This window comes from Boleophthalmus pectinirostris, unplaced genomic scaffold (genome assembly GCF_026225935.1).
Source record: "Boleophthalmus pectinirostris isolate CB_2022bp ecotype Guang Dong unplaced genomic scaffold, ASM2622593v1 HiC_scaffold_2, whole genome shotgun sequence".
Taxonomy (NCBI): Eukaryota; Metazoa; Chordata; class Actinopteri; order Gobiiformes; family Gobiidae; genus Boleophthalmus; species Boleophthalmus pectinirostris.
Window position 1 is genome coordinate 18,563,763 of NW_026571152.1, and position 16,857 is coordinate 18,580,619.

General features: G+C 38.4%; 2 protein-coding genes across 2 annotated transcripts in view; one reads left to right on the forward strand and one right to left on the reverse strand.

Moving 5' to 3' along the window:
• The first annotated feature begins 6 nt into the window (after positions 1-6).
• afg3l1 (AFG3-like AAA ATPase 1) lies at positions 7-9,509 on the forward strand. The gene is made up of 15 exons (XM_055155268.1): positions 7-278; positions 1,243-1,327; positions 1,412-1,512; positions 1,580-1,729; positions 1,899-1,967; positions 2,274-2,398; positions 2,512-2,782; positions 3,088-3,225; positions 3,489-3,642; positions 4,151-4,384; positions 4,700-4,810; positions 5,784-5,899; positions 5,996-6,196; positions 6,664-6,858; positions 7,247-9,509. The coding sequence occupies exons 1-15, from the start codon at positions 147-149 to the stop codon at positions 7,469-7,471; spliced, it is 2,307 nt and encodes a 768-aa protein (XP_055011243.1). The 5' UTR covers positions 7-146; the 3' UTR covers positions 7,472-9,509.
• A 405-nt stretch (positions 9,510-9,914) lies between these two features.
• The window catches only part of LOC110166781 (voltage-dependent calcium channel subunit alpha-2/delta-4-like), a 54,751-nt gene continuing 47,808 nt past the window's right edge, over positions 9,915-16,857 (reverse strand). The window contains 9 exon segments of the mRNA XM_020932084.2: positions 9,915-10,016; positions 10,434-10,516; positions 11,306-11,421; positions 11,852-11,969; positions 12,052-12,072; positions 13,021-13,076; positions 13,171-13,223; positions 13,300-13,375; positions 13,518-13,588. Of these exon segments, the coding sequence (XP_020787743.2) occupies positions 9,915-10,016; positions 10,434-10,516; positions 11,306-11,421; positions 11,852-11,969; positions 12,052-12,072; positions 13,021-13,076; positions 13,171-13,223; positions 13,300-13,375; positions 13,518-13,588 (696 nt within the window).

Below are 16,857 nucleotides of genomic sequence, written 5' to 3' on the forward strand. Positions count from 1 at the left end.
CATCACTCTCCCGTTGACATTTCACATGCTGCAGCTCCTGTTCAATAACACTGCACACTGTTACAAGATGAGGCGTGGGAGAGCGAATTAAAAGCATCAAAGCACAACTATTTTTAAAGACAGTTTTGGTAGGGGGCTGTGGGAGGATGTCACCGCTACTGAGGCTTCTCTCCGCCGCCGCTCTGCCCCTCCACAGAGCAGGAGGAGTCCGAGGATTCCTCAGTGCCGTAGCCGCAGGACGAGTCTCCTCAGTCGGATTCAGGAGTAGCGTTGCCCGGGTAAGTAAGACTGAGGTCGCGGTGTTAAAATTAGGATCCAATTGTGGATATTGTAACACGGAATTAACAGCGCTAATGTATACATTATTATTACTCTGAATGTCGTTTTGTTATCTTGAAGTAGAGGGTCTGATGAACCATGTTGCCAAATCCTATTATGAAAATCAACTATGCCAAGGTCGAGATACCCAAACAGAGCAGCTTTATTCACAAGACTCGCAAATTTATTACTCCACAGTTATAATTTGCCCTCCTTTCATTCGGCTAAAACTGATGTAAATAAAAATATTACTCGGTACAGCCGCGGCTAATCTATGCTAGGCTATGGCTACTTAGCAAAACTTGGCATTAGGAAATTGTATGATTAAGACGTTTTGTTTAGTTTCTAACCAGATTTGTATTTGAAATCTTAATGAAGTGATTTGACAAATTTTGAGTCTGATGCCGTAACCTTATCCATATAAGAACAAAAATATTATTTGACGTTATGACATCATGCTACTTGTTTGTCATCCCTTTTTTCTCCTTAGTCAGGCTAAGTTGGCATTTTTCTAGGCAAGTAACTAAGCAATTGAATACTGGCAGATAACATATAATGAAACTCTTTTGTTGTGGGACGTTATTATTTTACCTTGAATATTCCACAATATTCCCTTGACATTATTTTTCTGGATTTTTTTCAAACAAATACCTTAAAAACATTCTGGCTTTGACTATGACTGCCTCTTCACAGATGAGACCTGTAACTTTATTGCATGTGGCCTGCTTTTCTCTATGGAGATGGATCAGTTAATATACTGTGGAAGATCCCAGCCAAAGCAAGAACATCTCCATGGAGACCAGCAGATCGCAGACCCTCCAACAGAATATTACATAGCACACCTTTAAGAGTAGAAAAGTTTCTCTTGTCAGCAAAATGTTATTTGACTTTTCTGTAATATGTAAATGTGTTGGACTTTTCCAGAATTTGTGTCTGAATCGAGCTGACTTCCTATCCCGCCACAGACTTCGTTTAGCACAGAGAAGACTTTACTCCACAGAGCCCAAAGGTAAAAAAAAAAAAAACTTTACTTATTATCAATAAGCAGTTAATATATTCTGTTACTGAAGATGTGCTGTTGTGTGATTTTTAGATGGTAAGCCAAGTGGGGCCCCAGGAGGTGGAACAGGTGGACCAGGTGGAGGTCGAGGAAAGAAAGGAGGAGGGAAGGACTGGTGGAGCCGAATGCAAAAGGTTTTGATCCATCATTTTGCTATACTCTGTCACACTCACTAAATGTCTATAATTTTATTTTGTCCAGGGCGACTTTCCGTGGGACGAGAAGGACTTCCGTTATATGGCCATCACTGTGGCCGGCGTCTGTTCTGTTCTGCTCTATTTCAATTTCAGAGATAGTGGCCGAGAGATCAGCTGGAAGGATTTTGTACATCGCTACCTCGGCAGAGGATTGGTGAGTGTCCTGTACTAAAATATGTTCCAATGAAAAAGTATTAAAATTATATTGGTAAACATTTTTATGCAGCCCTTTTCCACCTTTAAGGCACTAAAAGCGCTTACATATTCCTGTCACGTGATGCATTGTTGTATGCAGTTATTTAATCATGTTTTTTTTTCTGTAGGTGGAGCGATTAGAAGTTGTAAATAAACAATATGTCAGGGTAATTTTGATACCAGGAGCTGATACTACGGTAAGAATGATATTGCTTCTGCTATACTACTACTACTACTACTACTACTACTACTACTACTACTACTACTACTGTACTACTGTAGTCTGTCTTATTGCCTCTAGTATTTTTAAAAAAAAGTTACTTCTATTCATAATACAACAAGAAAAAAAGATAATTTTTAATACAAATGAATTTATCAGACAATGCGGGAAAAAAAGTGACACTGGGAGCCGTCGTAGTCTCCTCTGTTAATGGGAAACTCAATACTACACAAATCAAGCTGATCCGTGCTACATATTTATGTAAAAATTACAACTCTTTCAGAATTATGTGTGGTTCAACATTGGGAGTGTGGACACGTTTGAGAGGAACCTGGAAGCAGCTCACTCAGGACTGGGCTTAGAACCATCACACCGGCCTGCCGTGGTCTACAGCACAGAGAGTGATGGGTCAGTTCACCTTGGACATTCATATTAACAACTAACTAACTATCTGATGCATTTAAAATAAAAAGAGACATAATTTTTCTACTTTTTTCTTTTTGTGTCTTGTTTCCTGACAGATCATTTCTAATAAGCATGGTCCCCACGCTGTTGCTGATTGGTTTCCTGCTTTTCACTCTACGGCGAGGACCAATGGGAGGAGGCCCGGGTGCGGGGAGGGGCGGGCCTTTCAGCATGAGCGAATCTACTGCTAAAATGTTGAAGGATAATATAGACGTGAAGTTCAAAGATGTAGCTGGGTGTGAGGAGGCCAAGTTGGAGATCCTGGAGTTTGTGAACTTCCTAAAGAACCCACAGCAGTACCAGGACCTGGGAGCCAAGATTCCCAAGGTACACTTGTATGGCTTGTCATTCTATCTCTTCATGTACAAGTAAAAGTATCTTTGAGAGAAAGTGTTATATATAGAATGTATTATTGTAAAACAAGATGTCTGAAGAATGTACTTTAAGTCCTGTCACCATAATAATTTTAGTATTGCCACAATGCTAAAATTTCAATAGGAAAACTAATTTTAATAAAAAATATGTAAGTCTTTTCTTGCAACTTGGTTAAGAGTGCACTTGGAGAGGCCATTTGTGTATTTATGTTATCATAGTAATGATGATTTCTTACTGACTTTTGATTACTATCCCAGGGTGCAGTGCTGTCTGGTCCTCCAGGTACAGGGAAGACACTCTTGGCCAAAGCCACAGCTGGAGAGGCCAATGTCCCTTTTATCACTGTCAATGGATCTGAGTTTCTGGAGATGTTTGTGGGAGTGGGACCTGCCAGGGTAAGTAAAGGGATACATTTTAATAATAATTCAGTAAAAAAATTACTCCTCAGTTGTGCATCCTGGCCATAAGAGAGGAGCAAATGGGTCTTTCTTCTCAATAGATGTGATTTGACAGTTGAGTATTGAGTACAAAAGGGAGAATCAGAGATATTAGTATAGTATTATATTATTACCATAAGTGCAGTATACGTAAAATGTTTCAGTTTTTATCATAGCAGATTGCTTGTAAAAGTCATTATGATAATTGTATTCTTATCCAGGTAAGAGACATGTTTGCGATGGCCAGGAAGAATGCGCCTTGTATCCTGTTCATTGATGAGATTGATGCTGTCGGGAGGAAGAGAGGAGGAGGAAACTTTGGAGGTCAAAGTGAACAAGAGAACACTCTGAACCAGCTGCTCGTAGAAATGGATGGTGTGTAAAAATGCTCTTCTTCAAATGGATTTAGCATTCTAGAAAACTTCAATAAGCACTAAACTTGGAAAATTACTATTTAACTGTAGACAATTATGAAATTGCAAAAGCTACTTAAATAATAGAATGTCATCCTCAAAAAACAAAATGTCTTGTACCAGTAGTTGATTTTAATTTTTCATTTGTCATAGAAATTTGGACAACTAACTTTGCATTGCATTTTGACTTACCAGCTCCCACTAAGACAACAATCACACCTTTGTCTAAGAAATTGTAAAAAAAAAAAAAAAAAGAAAAAAAAAAAGAGAAACTCGGTAATTACAGGAATATTAACCATAATCCAGGACAATCTAGCTCAATTTTAAACTATACAAGTGGAGACTTTGCAGTTGTGTCACATGGCAAGATTTTAGTTCCATCCATCCATTTTCTTCCGCTTATCCGGGGCCGGGTCGCGGGGGCAGCAGTCTAAGTCTAAGATTTTAGTTATCAAACCTTTTTCTCCCAGGCTTCAACACTGCTACAAATGTGGTGGTCCTGGCTGGCACTAACCGCCCAGACATCCTGGACCCGGCTCTGATGAGGCCGGGGCGTTTTGACAGACAGATCTTCATAGGGCCTCCGGACATCAAGGGAAGAGCGTCCATTTTCAAAGTCCACCTACGGCCAATCAAACTGGACCCCAGCCTGGACAAGGATGCCCTCGCCAGGAAGATGGCTGCTGCTACGCCGGGCTTCACAGGTATTTTACTGTTTTTGTGTCAATCCAAAACGACTATAAAGGTGATAAGTATGTGTCAGTGTGTTTGATGAGTATATTTTTGCAGTCCATCAGAAAAGTGTTTGTGTTGGGTCAAGTATTGCAGAAAAATGAATGACCTGTATAGTTAAGAGACAAAGTATAGAAATATTTGGATGATTTAACAGCAATTTCTTATTTTCATTTTTTTCTTAAAATGTTTTGATGATACCTTTTAAAAATGTTCCATGTTATTTTGTGAACAACATATCCTTTGTCTTTATTTTTTAAAGTGTTGAATGTATTCTCTTTCATAAGGAGCCGATATTGCTAATGTCTGTAATGAGGCTGCACTGATCGCTGCCAGACATCTGAACCCAGCCGTCAATGGCAAACACTTTGAACAAGCCATTGACCGAGTTATAGGAGGTGAGTGAGCATACGTGCATAACCGTAATGGTGTCTGGCTATTATGCTTTAGGTCTGTATATGGAAGGCATTTCACACCTTTCGGCGAAATTTGCCATTTTGAAGCCGAAACAGGTGACCTACTTGAATCGTGTAGATTCGATGAGAAAAGTTTTATTTTTATTATTATTATCCAGGTTGGAATTTGAAAAAACAGGTTTAAGAATCCTACCCAGTTTATTCACTTTGAAGCAGTTTTCTGCAAAGTGCCGGTGAAAGTTCTCTAAAGAAGGGTCCAGAAAGGGGACACAGTGTTTAAGTGCAATACAGTTTGATTGGCTTATTTTAGGCCTAAATTAAAATTAATCGGATAAATGGAGGTAGATTTATAAAAAACACTGATATATATGTGCCATAATAACTGTAAAATACAAATAAATGCAGAAAATGACAAAGATGGTCTCGATTTGGTTTTGATGGACTGTGCTCTTGGTCATGTCTCGGTATCAGCTCTCAGATGTCTTGGTCTTGTCTCGGGACCCTGTGGTCTTGGACTGGTCTTGGTCTTGATTAATGCCCCCCCCCAACACACACACACACACACACACAGAGGCCACGTCGCACCCTTCTCAGCTTTTTCACCCCTGACCCGTTTTCATGCCTGATATGTGTGATTGAATGGATTTAGTTTGTCACTTCATATTTGAGTCTTCTCACAAATGTCACTGCTCCTGAAGTTGTTTACAATGTGCACTTTGAATAGAATCCTATTGTTTTTAATATACTGCAGTGCTACAGAAAAATGTGATTAGATTTTTGTTCCCAAAGCAGGTCTACTTTTAATGAGTCCAGTCCAATGACTGTTAGAAAAACACTGCAATTGTTACCATTTAACCATTTTTAAAACTGTGTGTGTGTGTGTGTGTGTGTGTGTGTGGGTGTGGGTGGGTGTCGGTGTGGGTGTGTGTGTGTGTGTGTGTTCGTGTGTGTTCAGGTCTAGAAAAGAAAACCCAAGTGCTGCAGCCCACAGAGAAGAAGACTGTGGCGTATCATGAAGCGGGCCATGCCATAGTGGGCTGGTTTTTAGAGCACGCCGACCCTTTGCTCAAGGTGCATTAATCTGAAATAAGGTTTCACATTTAAAACCTTTTCTGCTACCACCTTCTTCCTACCATCTTCTCTCAACCATCTTCTCTCTGTATGCAGGTGTCAATCATCCCACGGGGTAAAGGTTTAGGTTATGCTCAGTACTTACCCCGGGAGCAGTACCTGTACAGTAAGGAGCAGCTGTTTGACCGCATGTGTATGATGCTGGGAGGGCGAGTGGCAGAGCAGGTCTTCTTTGGGAGAGTCACCACCGGAGCACAGGATGACCTCAAGAAGGTCACCCAGTCTGCGTATGCTCAGGTATATACAGTTTTACATTTTTCACCCGAATGTAATTCATCATGTCTTAAGTCAGATTTCTGTTTCATTTATTCTACTAAGTAAACAGTAATAACCAAATTAAACAATTTTATACATTTTCCCTCCATCCCTTCTCCCTGCTTAAAATCTGCACCATACTGTCTTGAAATTAGTAATTCGTGGCTTTAAGATGAAAATGTTTGGTGGACTGTGAACCTGAATTTTAATACTCAATGTGCTAATCACTCATTTGAAGTTTAAACTTGTATTTTATTGTATTGTATTTCTGTGGACAGCTAAACTTAATATGAAAAAAGCTGTGTTACCGTTACATTCCACTGATGTAATTTATCTCGTATTTTCCTTTGAGGCACTAAACCTCTCAATACATTTATTTCCTCCACAATAATATCAACATAACATATAATTAAATATGTGTGTTTTTTTTGTGCGTCTCTCCTCCACAGATTGTACAGTTTGGGATGAGTGAGAAGGTGGGCCAGTTGTCGTTTGACCTGCCTCGTCAGGGAGAGATGGTCCTGGAGAAGCCCTACAGCGAGGCCACAGCTGAGATGATCGACCAGGAGGTGAGGGAGCTTGTGGACCGCGCCTACCAACGCACGCTTCAGCTCATCCAGGACAAGAAGGACATGGTGGAAATGGTGAGGATTACACGTTTTTGAATCAAGACTTTTTACTCTTCAACACTGGTCTATTTATTCTTGGGTACTTGACTTGTTTGAAGTTAACATGAAATGATTCAATAATAAAATGCAAGGTAGCATCAAGTATCATCATGTAAAGTCCATCATATTTTAGCCATGTATACAACAGGGGGTCAAGTAATTTTTTTCACTGCAATTTTGAGTCTTTGAATTTCATGAAACTAAAATGGTTGGATATATTTTTTTAATTTTACACCTTCAAAATTATAGAAAATTGTAATAGATTGTAATAGAAGTATATATCTCAAGTTGGAATTTGTCACTTTACACATTTACATTTAAATAGCACAGTGGCTCTGATTTTGAGTATTATTTTGTTTTTCAGGTTGGGAAGCGTCTTCTGGAGAAGGAGGTGCTGGACAAAGCAGACATGGTGGAACTGTTGGGCCCACGTCCCTTTGAGGAGAAGTCCACTTATGAGGAGTTTGTGGAAGGGACTGGCAGCTTTGAGGAGGATACGACTTTACCTGAAGGTTTAAGGGACTGGAACCAGGAGAGAGGAGCCACGGAGGAGAGCGAGGACAACAGCCAAAAACAACAGGCTGTATAACATGGACAAACACAGATCACAGATCAAGTATACAGTACTCTGCACAGAGCCTGGGGATGTCAGGAAGTACTCTGCTTAATGTGTGTTGACACTATGCTTTTCAATTTCATGTTTCATCTTTCATATTCTATCATATGCAACCATTCTGAAAGATAAGCTTTATTTAGATATACAAATAACATAGATTGGTCAAACTAATGGAAATTATTTAATTTCTGCGATAAAGAAATATTCTGAGGGTATTATATGAAAATATAATAATAATAAAGTAATACGCATTTTAAAGGTGCACTATGCAGCTTTTTTGGTGGAGGGTCTGTCACACGCTTGTCTCCATGGAGATGTTCTTTTTTTGCCTCGGCTTTCCCACATTAAGGCTTTTAAGTTATCTTTCGATATAGAAATTCAGGTGATGCCACCAGGCCAAGTATATAGGTCAGATCTGTTGAGAGGTGTGCTCCTGTAAGAATGCATGTTTTTGAAAGGTGTTTTTTAAATAAAGAAACACCACACTCACCATACTGTGGAACAGCCAACCAAGTACGTGACATACATTCCATTGGAAAAATTGCATAAATGCGTCATGAAAACATCCATATCCCACTATGAAAAGTGGAGCATATCACCTTGGTTATTGGTGTTACTCTATATTAGCTCATATTATTCGCTTACAATGCAGTATTTCAGTGCATAATGTTACAAATATAAGACCGGTAGTCAAATCAACAATAAAACATTTTCCAATATTCTACAAGATTTTGTCCTGATGTCAACCAGGCTCTTACCCCCGATACTTCAAATGCCTTAAAATGAATCAACCAACAGCAGTGTCCTGTTCCAAATCTCTCACAGTGATATTGTGAATGAACTGAATTCCTTTAGTTTTTTGTATTTATTTTATATAAAGTAAATATTTGAAACATGCAGCCCACGTGTCTGCAGGAGTATCCGAGTATTTTTACAAAGTGGATTCCAGTGACATTTTATCGTGGCTGCGGTTTCCTATGTGACCTGTCCACACTGGTTTGGAGCTCCATTGTATTTGCTGTTTCTGTGACAAAGAAGCTGCTAAACATCACCATCGTTTTGACTGATCTAAAAAGTGTCATGAGCCCTAAATGTACGAATAATTTAATAAAAGCTCTTACAGAATTTGTAAGCTCTCTTTTTAGACAGAAGAGTGGGTTACTTCACTGCATTTGGTTGTCTTAGTCAAGCTAGTTTGAAAAATGTGTCTTATAGTTTGTCTTTGTCCAAAGATAAGCACATTTAAATATTATAACACAATTGAAACATCTGCCTGTTGAGTGTATACATTTTAACTAAACAGTTCATGTAATATGTGAAGGGTCTGCCCACTTGCTTGCCTTTAGTCATGGAGTAATTTTTTTGGAATGCTACACAGTATAACTTTATACGCATCTTATCTCCAGGGAGACAAGCCACCAGGTCAGATTACTGGTTAGATCGGTGGATAGAAGACACATGTACATGTTTTTAGGTATGTGCAATAAAAACACCTGTGATTGAAGAAATGCAAAAATATAAGCTTAATGCCATATTGTGGAACATTCAGGCAAAGCAAAGACATCTCCATAGTGGCTACCATTCATTTGAGAAGTTACTGAGTGTACCATTAAGTCTACTGAATATACATGTTGCCTATGTTTTGCGTCCTCTTAAATTACCCTTTGTGGAACATGAATCAGAACCATACATTAACTTAAAAAAACCCCAAAAAACTAGTTGGACAAAATCTGAAATAATAATACACAGAATAGAAGTATTTCTTTATTTTCATACTCTTTTTTTTTTTTTTTTTTTTTTTTTAGCACCTAAACAAAACACCATCTGGAGGATTCTGACCAAAGCTTTAGCACATTCATGTCTCTAAAATCTCACTTAAAGGCAACAACCCTGCATTTGTTTTACCATATTCTCATATCAATAATTGTTTAGCTATTTTTAAATATTTGGTATAATATAATATGATGCAATTGTTAAGGATTTTTAAATAAACTTACTTGAATACACTGTACCATTTGAACACTCATGATCATTTTTAGTCCTGCTTAGTATACATTAAAAATATTTCCATAATTCCACATGTTTTTAAAATTAATGTAAAACTTTATGTATATACAAGTATCAAAAACTACAAAGATGCTACATTCTCAGCGTAATAATGGCAACGTTTCTCCTCGAGCTGCACTGGTTTCACATGCCCAGAAGGGGGCACTGTGTCTCCCTTCACTGTCCATAAGTCCTCTCCTGCAGAGCTGACACAGACCAGAGTAAAGCACAGGTCAGTCTGATAAACTATAAAAGTAATAGCCCTTTTTCTCTTGAGGTGAGGCTTTCAAAGTCAGCAGTCCTTTGGCTTTAGTCAGAAAAACACAGCTCCTCCGTCTTGAAGACTGGTCTGGAGACGCTTTCTATTGGTTTAAGTCCAGTGATGTCGGAGTAGTGAAATGAGCAGAGATGCAGAGAAGAGGGACAGAGACAGAGAAATGGCATTTGCACCTCCACAGTCTTTAGCATTCTCCTGAAAATAAAAATTAGTCAGTTAGGATAATTAATTACATGCTATTCCCACAGCTTAGATTAAATAGATACTTCGCTATCATAAAAAATATCTTCTGATTTACTTTTCTTCAAGTTCACAGACAAACTGCAGCTGAGTGCGGCAAGCTACTACTGCAACCACAGCTGCCCTGGGGCAGACTGACAGACGCAAAGCTGCCAGTTTATGGCAACGGTCCCTCAGACCAACACCAATCTTCCACTAAGTATTTTGGCATGGACACAACAACAGTATACACTACTACAGCCAATGTCTCTCAGCAATTTAAAATCCAAATGTTAATCAGGCCCAATACCAATTTTGTTTTGGCTGAAACATAAAATTAATAAACATTTAAGTCATAAAAAAGATTGAATAGTCAGTATAGCCAGCACAGACCTTTGGGTGATAGGCGTGGCAGGACTCTGGTCTACGTCGTACTTTCTGTGACTTCATCCTGTTACATTTGAGTGTGGCATTATGTTCACTGATGTTAAGGGAAATATGACTCCTCAGACTATAGCTAGTACCATACACTGAATTATTACTAGTACTATAATTAACAGCTATTAAACAAAAATTTGTCCTACAATCTGTTGTTTTGCCAAGGCTATACCGGAATAACCTGGCTCTTGCCAGATTTATATGTGTAGCCCTCTGAATAGAGTTCTACACATCAGTCTGGGATGGCTCTCGCAGAACACTTTGATTGATTGAAGCATCACAATAGTGGAACAAGCCAAAAAATCACTTTTGTTAAATCCAGTTGAGAGAAAAGCACAGATATCTTACCTGTCCACAAATGCACAAATCGCTTCCCTCTGCATGTTTTTCACAAACTAGTCTGTATTATTTCTTCTAAAAACAAGATGGATTCTCAAGAGTTTATGAACTCACAAAAATCTCCAGAATTCATCTTGCTGACAAGGTTAGTATCGAAAACAATATGTTTCAATATATCAAGCCGCTCTCCCTTCTACTAAATACTTTTACGTTTTTGCAGAAGCATGCAATCTTAAAACTTTGGAATATAAAATAAATGATAACACTGTTGGGGCTTTTTGGAGCCTCCCAACAATATTTAAAATTAATGATAATATGTTTGTCAACACTGTGATCAGAATATTTTATCTTTAATAAATAATCAATCAATGCTGCCCTCTTGAGGACTGTGTGCATTATCCAATGCGACTGAAAGATGAACAAACTGTGTATTATTATCATAGTTGCGTGCGTCCACTGCCCTTTGTCTGTCTGTAGGTAAAGGATATATTTGATGTCTTTGGGCTGCAGCAGGATCGCACCATACTGACGAGAGCAGTCACAGTCAGCCTGAGTCACCACCAGCACCAGGTTACTGTCTGGGATCTGCTGCACCACGAACATCCTGCAGGGGGCAACAACATACACAAGAGATCATCATACCATTATAGCATTGTTACTTACCATATTTTTATAATTATTTAGGTTTTGAGAGTATGGTAAACATTTTTATTGGAGGGTAAAGCATCTGCTTGTTTCAATGTAAATGTTACTGCTTTGCCTGGAATGTTCCACAGTACAGCATTAAACTTGAACCTGAAAAACATGCATTCTAAAAGTACACAGATCTGACCTATAACTCGACCTGGTGAAGTCACAAGTTTGCCAAAGCAACAATGGAATATTTGCTTTTTATGTGATGATTGTAATTTACCCAAATGACATTCACTTGAACATGCATACTAAGAAACTATCTGTATATTTCCTGTATTCCAAACACTGAGTTAGTGGATATTGTGATACTAATTCGAACAGATAAAAGTAGTTGTTCGTACTTCTGGCAGCGTCCACACTTGATAAGACTGTTGGCTTCCTTCACACTGGGATCGTACATGAACCCAGGATACCCAGTCTCACAGGGAATGTACGCCTCCACCTTCTTCTGTTTATGACCTACACACAAATACACACACAAAGTTATTCACATACCATTGTACTACAGTTTACCTTAGCTCCTGCTCCGATCTGTACTCACTGGTATGATATCCCGCCTTGGCTAATGGTGACATGATCAGATGAAGACACCAAACACCCAAGCATGGACACAATGATGAAGATGATGATGAAGAGGTCATATGAAGAGGATAGGACACAGGACATAATGTGACAAGAAGAACAATGTAATACAACACCAATGACTTCACAATGGGATTCAGTAATGGAGCTCTACAGTCGCTCCCACTTCAATGCCTGTTCTGAAAGTAAATTTGTTATTTTTCCCCATAGACTTTTTGAAAACTTTGATAAAAAGAGTTTAAAGGCATTTTCAAATATAGATTCACTCCAAGCAAATGTATAATTTTTTAAAGGTCCCATATTACACTAAATGGACTCTCGTGACTTTAAGCCATGTTAAAATGCCATTACCTCCTCAAAAACATAGAGTTATGTTTTGGTTTCATTCACACATGTTTGAGAAACCCTTTATTATTTGTCTGTCTACATCTCCAAAGCTCAAATTGCTCTGTTCCACCTTATGATGTCATGAAGCAGTGGTTTACAACAGCTACCTTGTACATTTTTTGAGTAGAGATTGGATATTATAGAGCTGGAATAATCAAAATAATTCTAGTGAATGTGTATGAAGTTTAAAAACAGTGGAGCACTTCCTGTATTGCAACATGACATCACAAGGTAGAAGAGAGTGTTTTCAGTTTGAGAGAAGAATTCAGCCTAAATATTCAAGGTGTGTGAAGAAACAATATTAAAATAAAACAACATAAAATAAATCTAGAACATAGTGTACTACGGGCCCTTTAAGTCTACGGGTGGGTGGTCACAGTTGAGCTCCATAAAGAATGGCAAATACAGAAATGATAGTACAGTACATGCTTTGTTATTTAGTTTAGTGTTATCTTAAAGATGAGAAGGACATTCAAAAGGTTGTAATAGTTTTATTCTGAGTCCTGTTAAGTGTATTATTGTAGGTCTAAAAAAGTGATACCTTCCACAAAATAATCAGAGTGCCAAAGCCCACAGAAGTTAAAGTCCAGAAGAAACCTTTGGAATAGAAACAAACATGAATTATATTTCTTGTAATTTATGAAAATGATTTATTTAATGGCAACGGTAATTGAAGTTCGTTCACACTTACATCAGTGCATGGGAGAAGAACCATCTGATCAATGCAACGATTCCATAAAAAGGCTATACAAAGAATGACAAGTTAATACAGTTAAAACCAGTGAATATTTAATGTTTTTTTTACACTAATAGTACTTACACTCAGAAGAGGCCGAGCGCTGCTGTGAGAGTGGTGGCTGTTTTTACACATGGCCTGGTAGTCAAACAAGGAAATCCTACCAGAAAAACAATAATATGGTCAGTTATATAATTTAATTAATTTTATTATCTCTAGTCTACACCATAAGGTTCACCAAGTTCACTACAGTCAATGGGATGGACTTAAATAAGATAAAATAATATAAGAAAATGTCCTACTTCTTATACATGCCCATCTTGAGCAGGGAAGCCATGACAGAGCCGTCCACTTCACCAAAGAAACGGCCAATCTGAAACAGCACACAGAGGAGCATGCACAGTTAGTTTGAAAAAATAAAAATAAAAAATACTCACAGAATAAATAGAAAAACACAAACTCCTCATCATCATTCAGTTCATTTTACAGTAATTTTTTATTTGTGTGTACACAAAGAAATTTGATCAGATACTAAAAAATCAAAAGGCTTAAAACATCAGTGGCTACTTATAGCACTAGCAAAACAAGCTTGGTGGGTTGGGAAATTTGACTGCTGCATTTATCTAGTGATAAAGTATGAACATGACATGAAATTGGCTGGTTGCCTGAGACACACCATTTTTAACAATACCACAATTATATTATATTTTGGAACTGTATCCTCTCTATGATTTCCAAGCATACTTGACAATCAGACAAAAGGACGGTAACGCAAAAGGACAGTTGGTTTATCAACCCAAAACATGCTACATAGGTCTCCAGAACAGTTGATAGTCAAGGTCAGTTAAAATATAATCAATTCAATCATTGTGTCCTTTGGCAAGACACTTCACCCACATTGCCTAGTATGAAAGTGGTGTGTGCGTGAGTGATGGTGGTGGTCGGAGTGACCGATGGCGCCAATTGGCATGGCAGCCGCACTTCTGTCAGTCTGCCCCAGGGCAGCTGTGGCTACAATAGTAGCTTACATCAAAAGGTATGGAGCAAATGAATAATGGTGAATAATGCTCTGTAAAGCATCTTTGGGGACAAAAAATGTATCTGAAAAGCGCTATATAAATAAAGACTTACTTATTAAATATTTTATTCTGAAGGTTACAAGGATATTTAGGGAGATGAATTCCTCATTTGAGACACAAATTAGTGTCTGTGATTGGATCTCAGAATTGGACAGCTGTCTGATGCACTTTATGGACTGGTACCAGACCCTCTTGCATTTGAACAGAAAGTAGGAGGAACTGGAGAGCCAGTGGAAAAGGGCGTTTGGAGCTAGAAGACTGAATATGCAGGATTAACAGAGCATGCATATGGGTAAAAGCATTAAAATGTTTATCTAGCATAATATAACCTCTTTAATACTGCCACCATTTATTTCCGTGTGTCCTGCCCATGGTCCAGACATTTGTTGTAAGTTATTTCATTTAATAAAGTAAGGAGCTTGTAAATTATTCAAACCACTGCCCTTTGAGACTGAACACAACGGTGAACGATCCACACACCTTTTGGAAGTCTTGCATTCAATTATTCTCCTGCAATTTATTTAAGCTCTGAGGGAGATTTGTCTTTGGAAAAACTCCGCTTCAGCCCAACACAGACTGCATTATGCACAAGCTATAAGAGAAGCTGGACAACAGATGGAGGGGAGCAGAGGAGCGGGGTTTGTGTAGTAGTGGACTAAGGAGTCGAGTAAGAAAACCACGCAGGAGGAGAAATGCGGCCGTGCACATTGCTTAACACTGATTTAGAGCCGTGTGATGTGTCTGCTCTGGGCTCTGGGCTGCGGCCTCAGCACCACTCGTCTGAATTATTCAAAGCATTCAGTCTCCACAGCTCCGCAGCACTGGGTTTTACAATGGAGTCTGTGAGGGCTTCTCCCAGCAGCCTTGGTGTTAAACAGACTGCTGCATATAGAGTAGAATCTGTGGGCTTTTCTGCACCTGATAGAGCTGGGCAGAGGTGGAGTAAAAAACAGCTTTGAACCATTGGTAACTATAATAACTATTATTAGTAATTATAACTAGTTCACACAAGGGAAGAAATAAGAATCTGTAACACATTGAGTTTGATAGGTTGGAGTAGTGAAGCAACAAAGTAGTAGTATTTATGTAGTAAGTAATTGCTTTTAGTATTAGAATTAAACTATAACATATGTTATATCATTGTTTTATATTTTATTCAATGGAAAACTACAATATTTATTAAGTGTTTAGTAACAGAAAGTGACTGACTTCCTGTTCAGTACTGCAGAACTGATAGGCCCCTGTAGAACTAAGAGAGGAATTCCACAGCAAGCAGCAATTTTTTATTTCTGTGTTGTTGTTTTTTTATTTCCTTAACTCTTTATATGTAGAACCAGCAGTGTGAACCTTTTGGAAGTATTTCAAGTACAGGGCAGAGCGCAAAGATAGGTGTAGGTCTGTCACAGTCTTGCTACCTTTGCCACTCAACAAATTGCCTCACAACTATTCATGTAAAAGCACTTTCTATTATGTAACTCCTCATCTGTACTACAGCAGGAGCAGAGCAATCAGCCTCCTCAACTTCTCCTTCTTCTCCTCATCACCAGTGTCTAAAAACCCAAATGTTATGTATTTTAACTAACAAATGCAGCAAATATTCACACCATCATTCATACACAGTCACACCAGCCAGATGATTGACGTGCCTTGCCCACGTTTTCTTTTTTAATTCTTTGAGGGTCCACTTGGGATTATAAATGTGACATCAGCGAAATTTGACCATGTGTTTGTTTGTTGTCAGCATCAGTGCCAGAAGGAGAAGCAGGAAGGGGGAAGAGAGCCAAATTTCTGCAGCATCCTTCACCTCTGGGAGCAATTGAACACATCGCTACAAGCACACTATCTTATTACAACTGCATCAGGACGTTAAGGCCGCATGTTAACAAGTGTGAGGGGGGAAACCTAGCTTAAACTCTGGCCATAAAACATGAATACGGAAGAGACTTTCTAATAATGGTGTTAAAAAGAGGTGCATATAAAAGTAGCATTGCATGTAATATTTCATCAAATTCGTTAGGTTTTAATGTTGTTTCCTCATCACAAACACACCCGGATTTTTGTTTTGTTTCATTAACATGTTGAACCCACAAGCTCGACATATTTGGGCTAGTTTAGGCTATCTTAGTTCATCTCTAAAACTGAAAGTACATTGTTCCACCTTGTGATGTCATGTTGTAATACAGGAAATGCTCCACTGTGTTTTTAAACTCCATACATCTTCACTAGAATCATTTGGATTTCAGCCCTGGAATTGCCCATTTCAGTCCTGGAATAGCAAATCTCTATTGAACTAAAAGTAAATCTAGCTGTTAACTTGAAAACTACCATTTCATGACATCACAAGATGAAAATGAGCATTTTGAGCTTTGGAGATGCACACAGACTAATAAAAAGGATTACTCATGTGTGGAGGAAACAAAACATAACTCCAGGTACGTTTTTGATGAGGGACAACATTCTAATATTTAAAGCTCATAAGAATCCATTTTTGTGTACCTTTTTGTGTAATACAGGACCTTTAAGTTGGTGGTTTAATCCCAGCTCCGACCAGTAATGTTGCTGT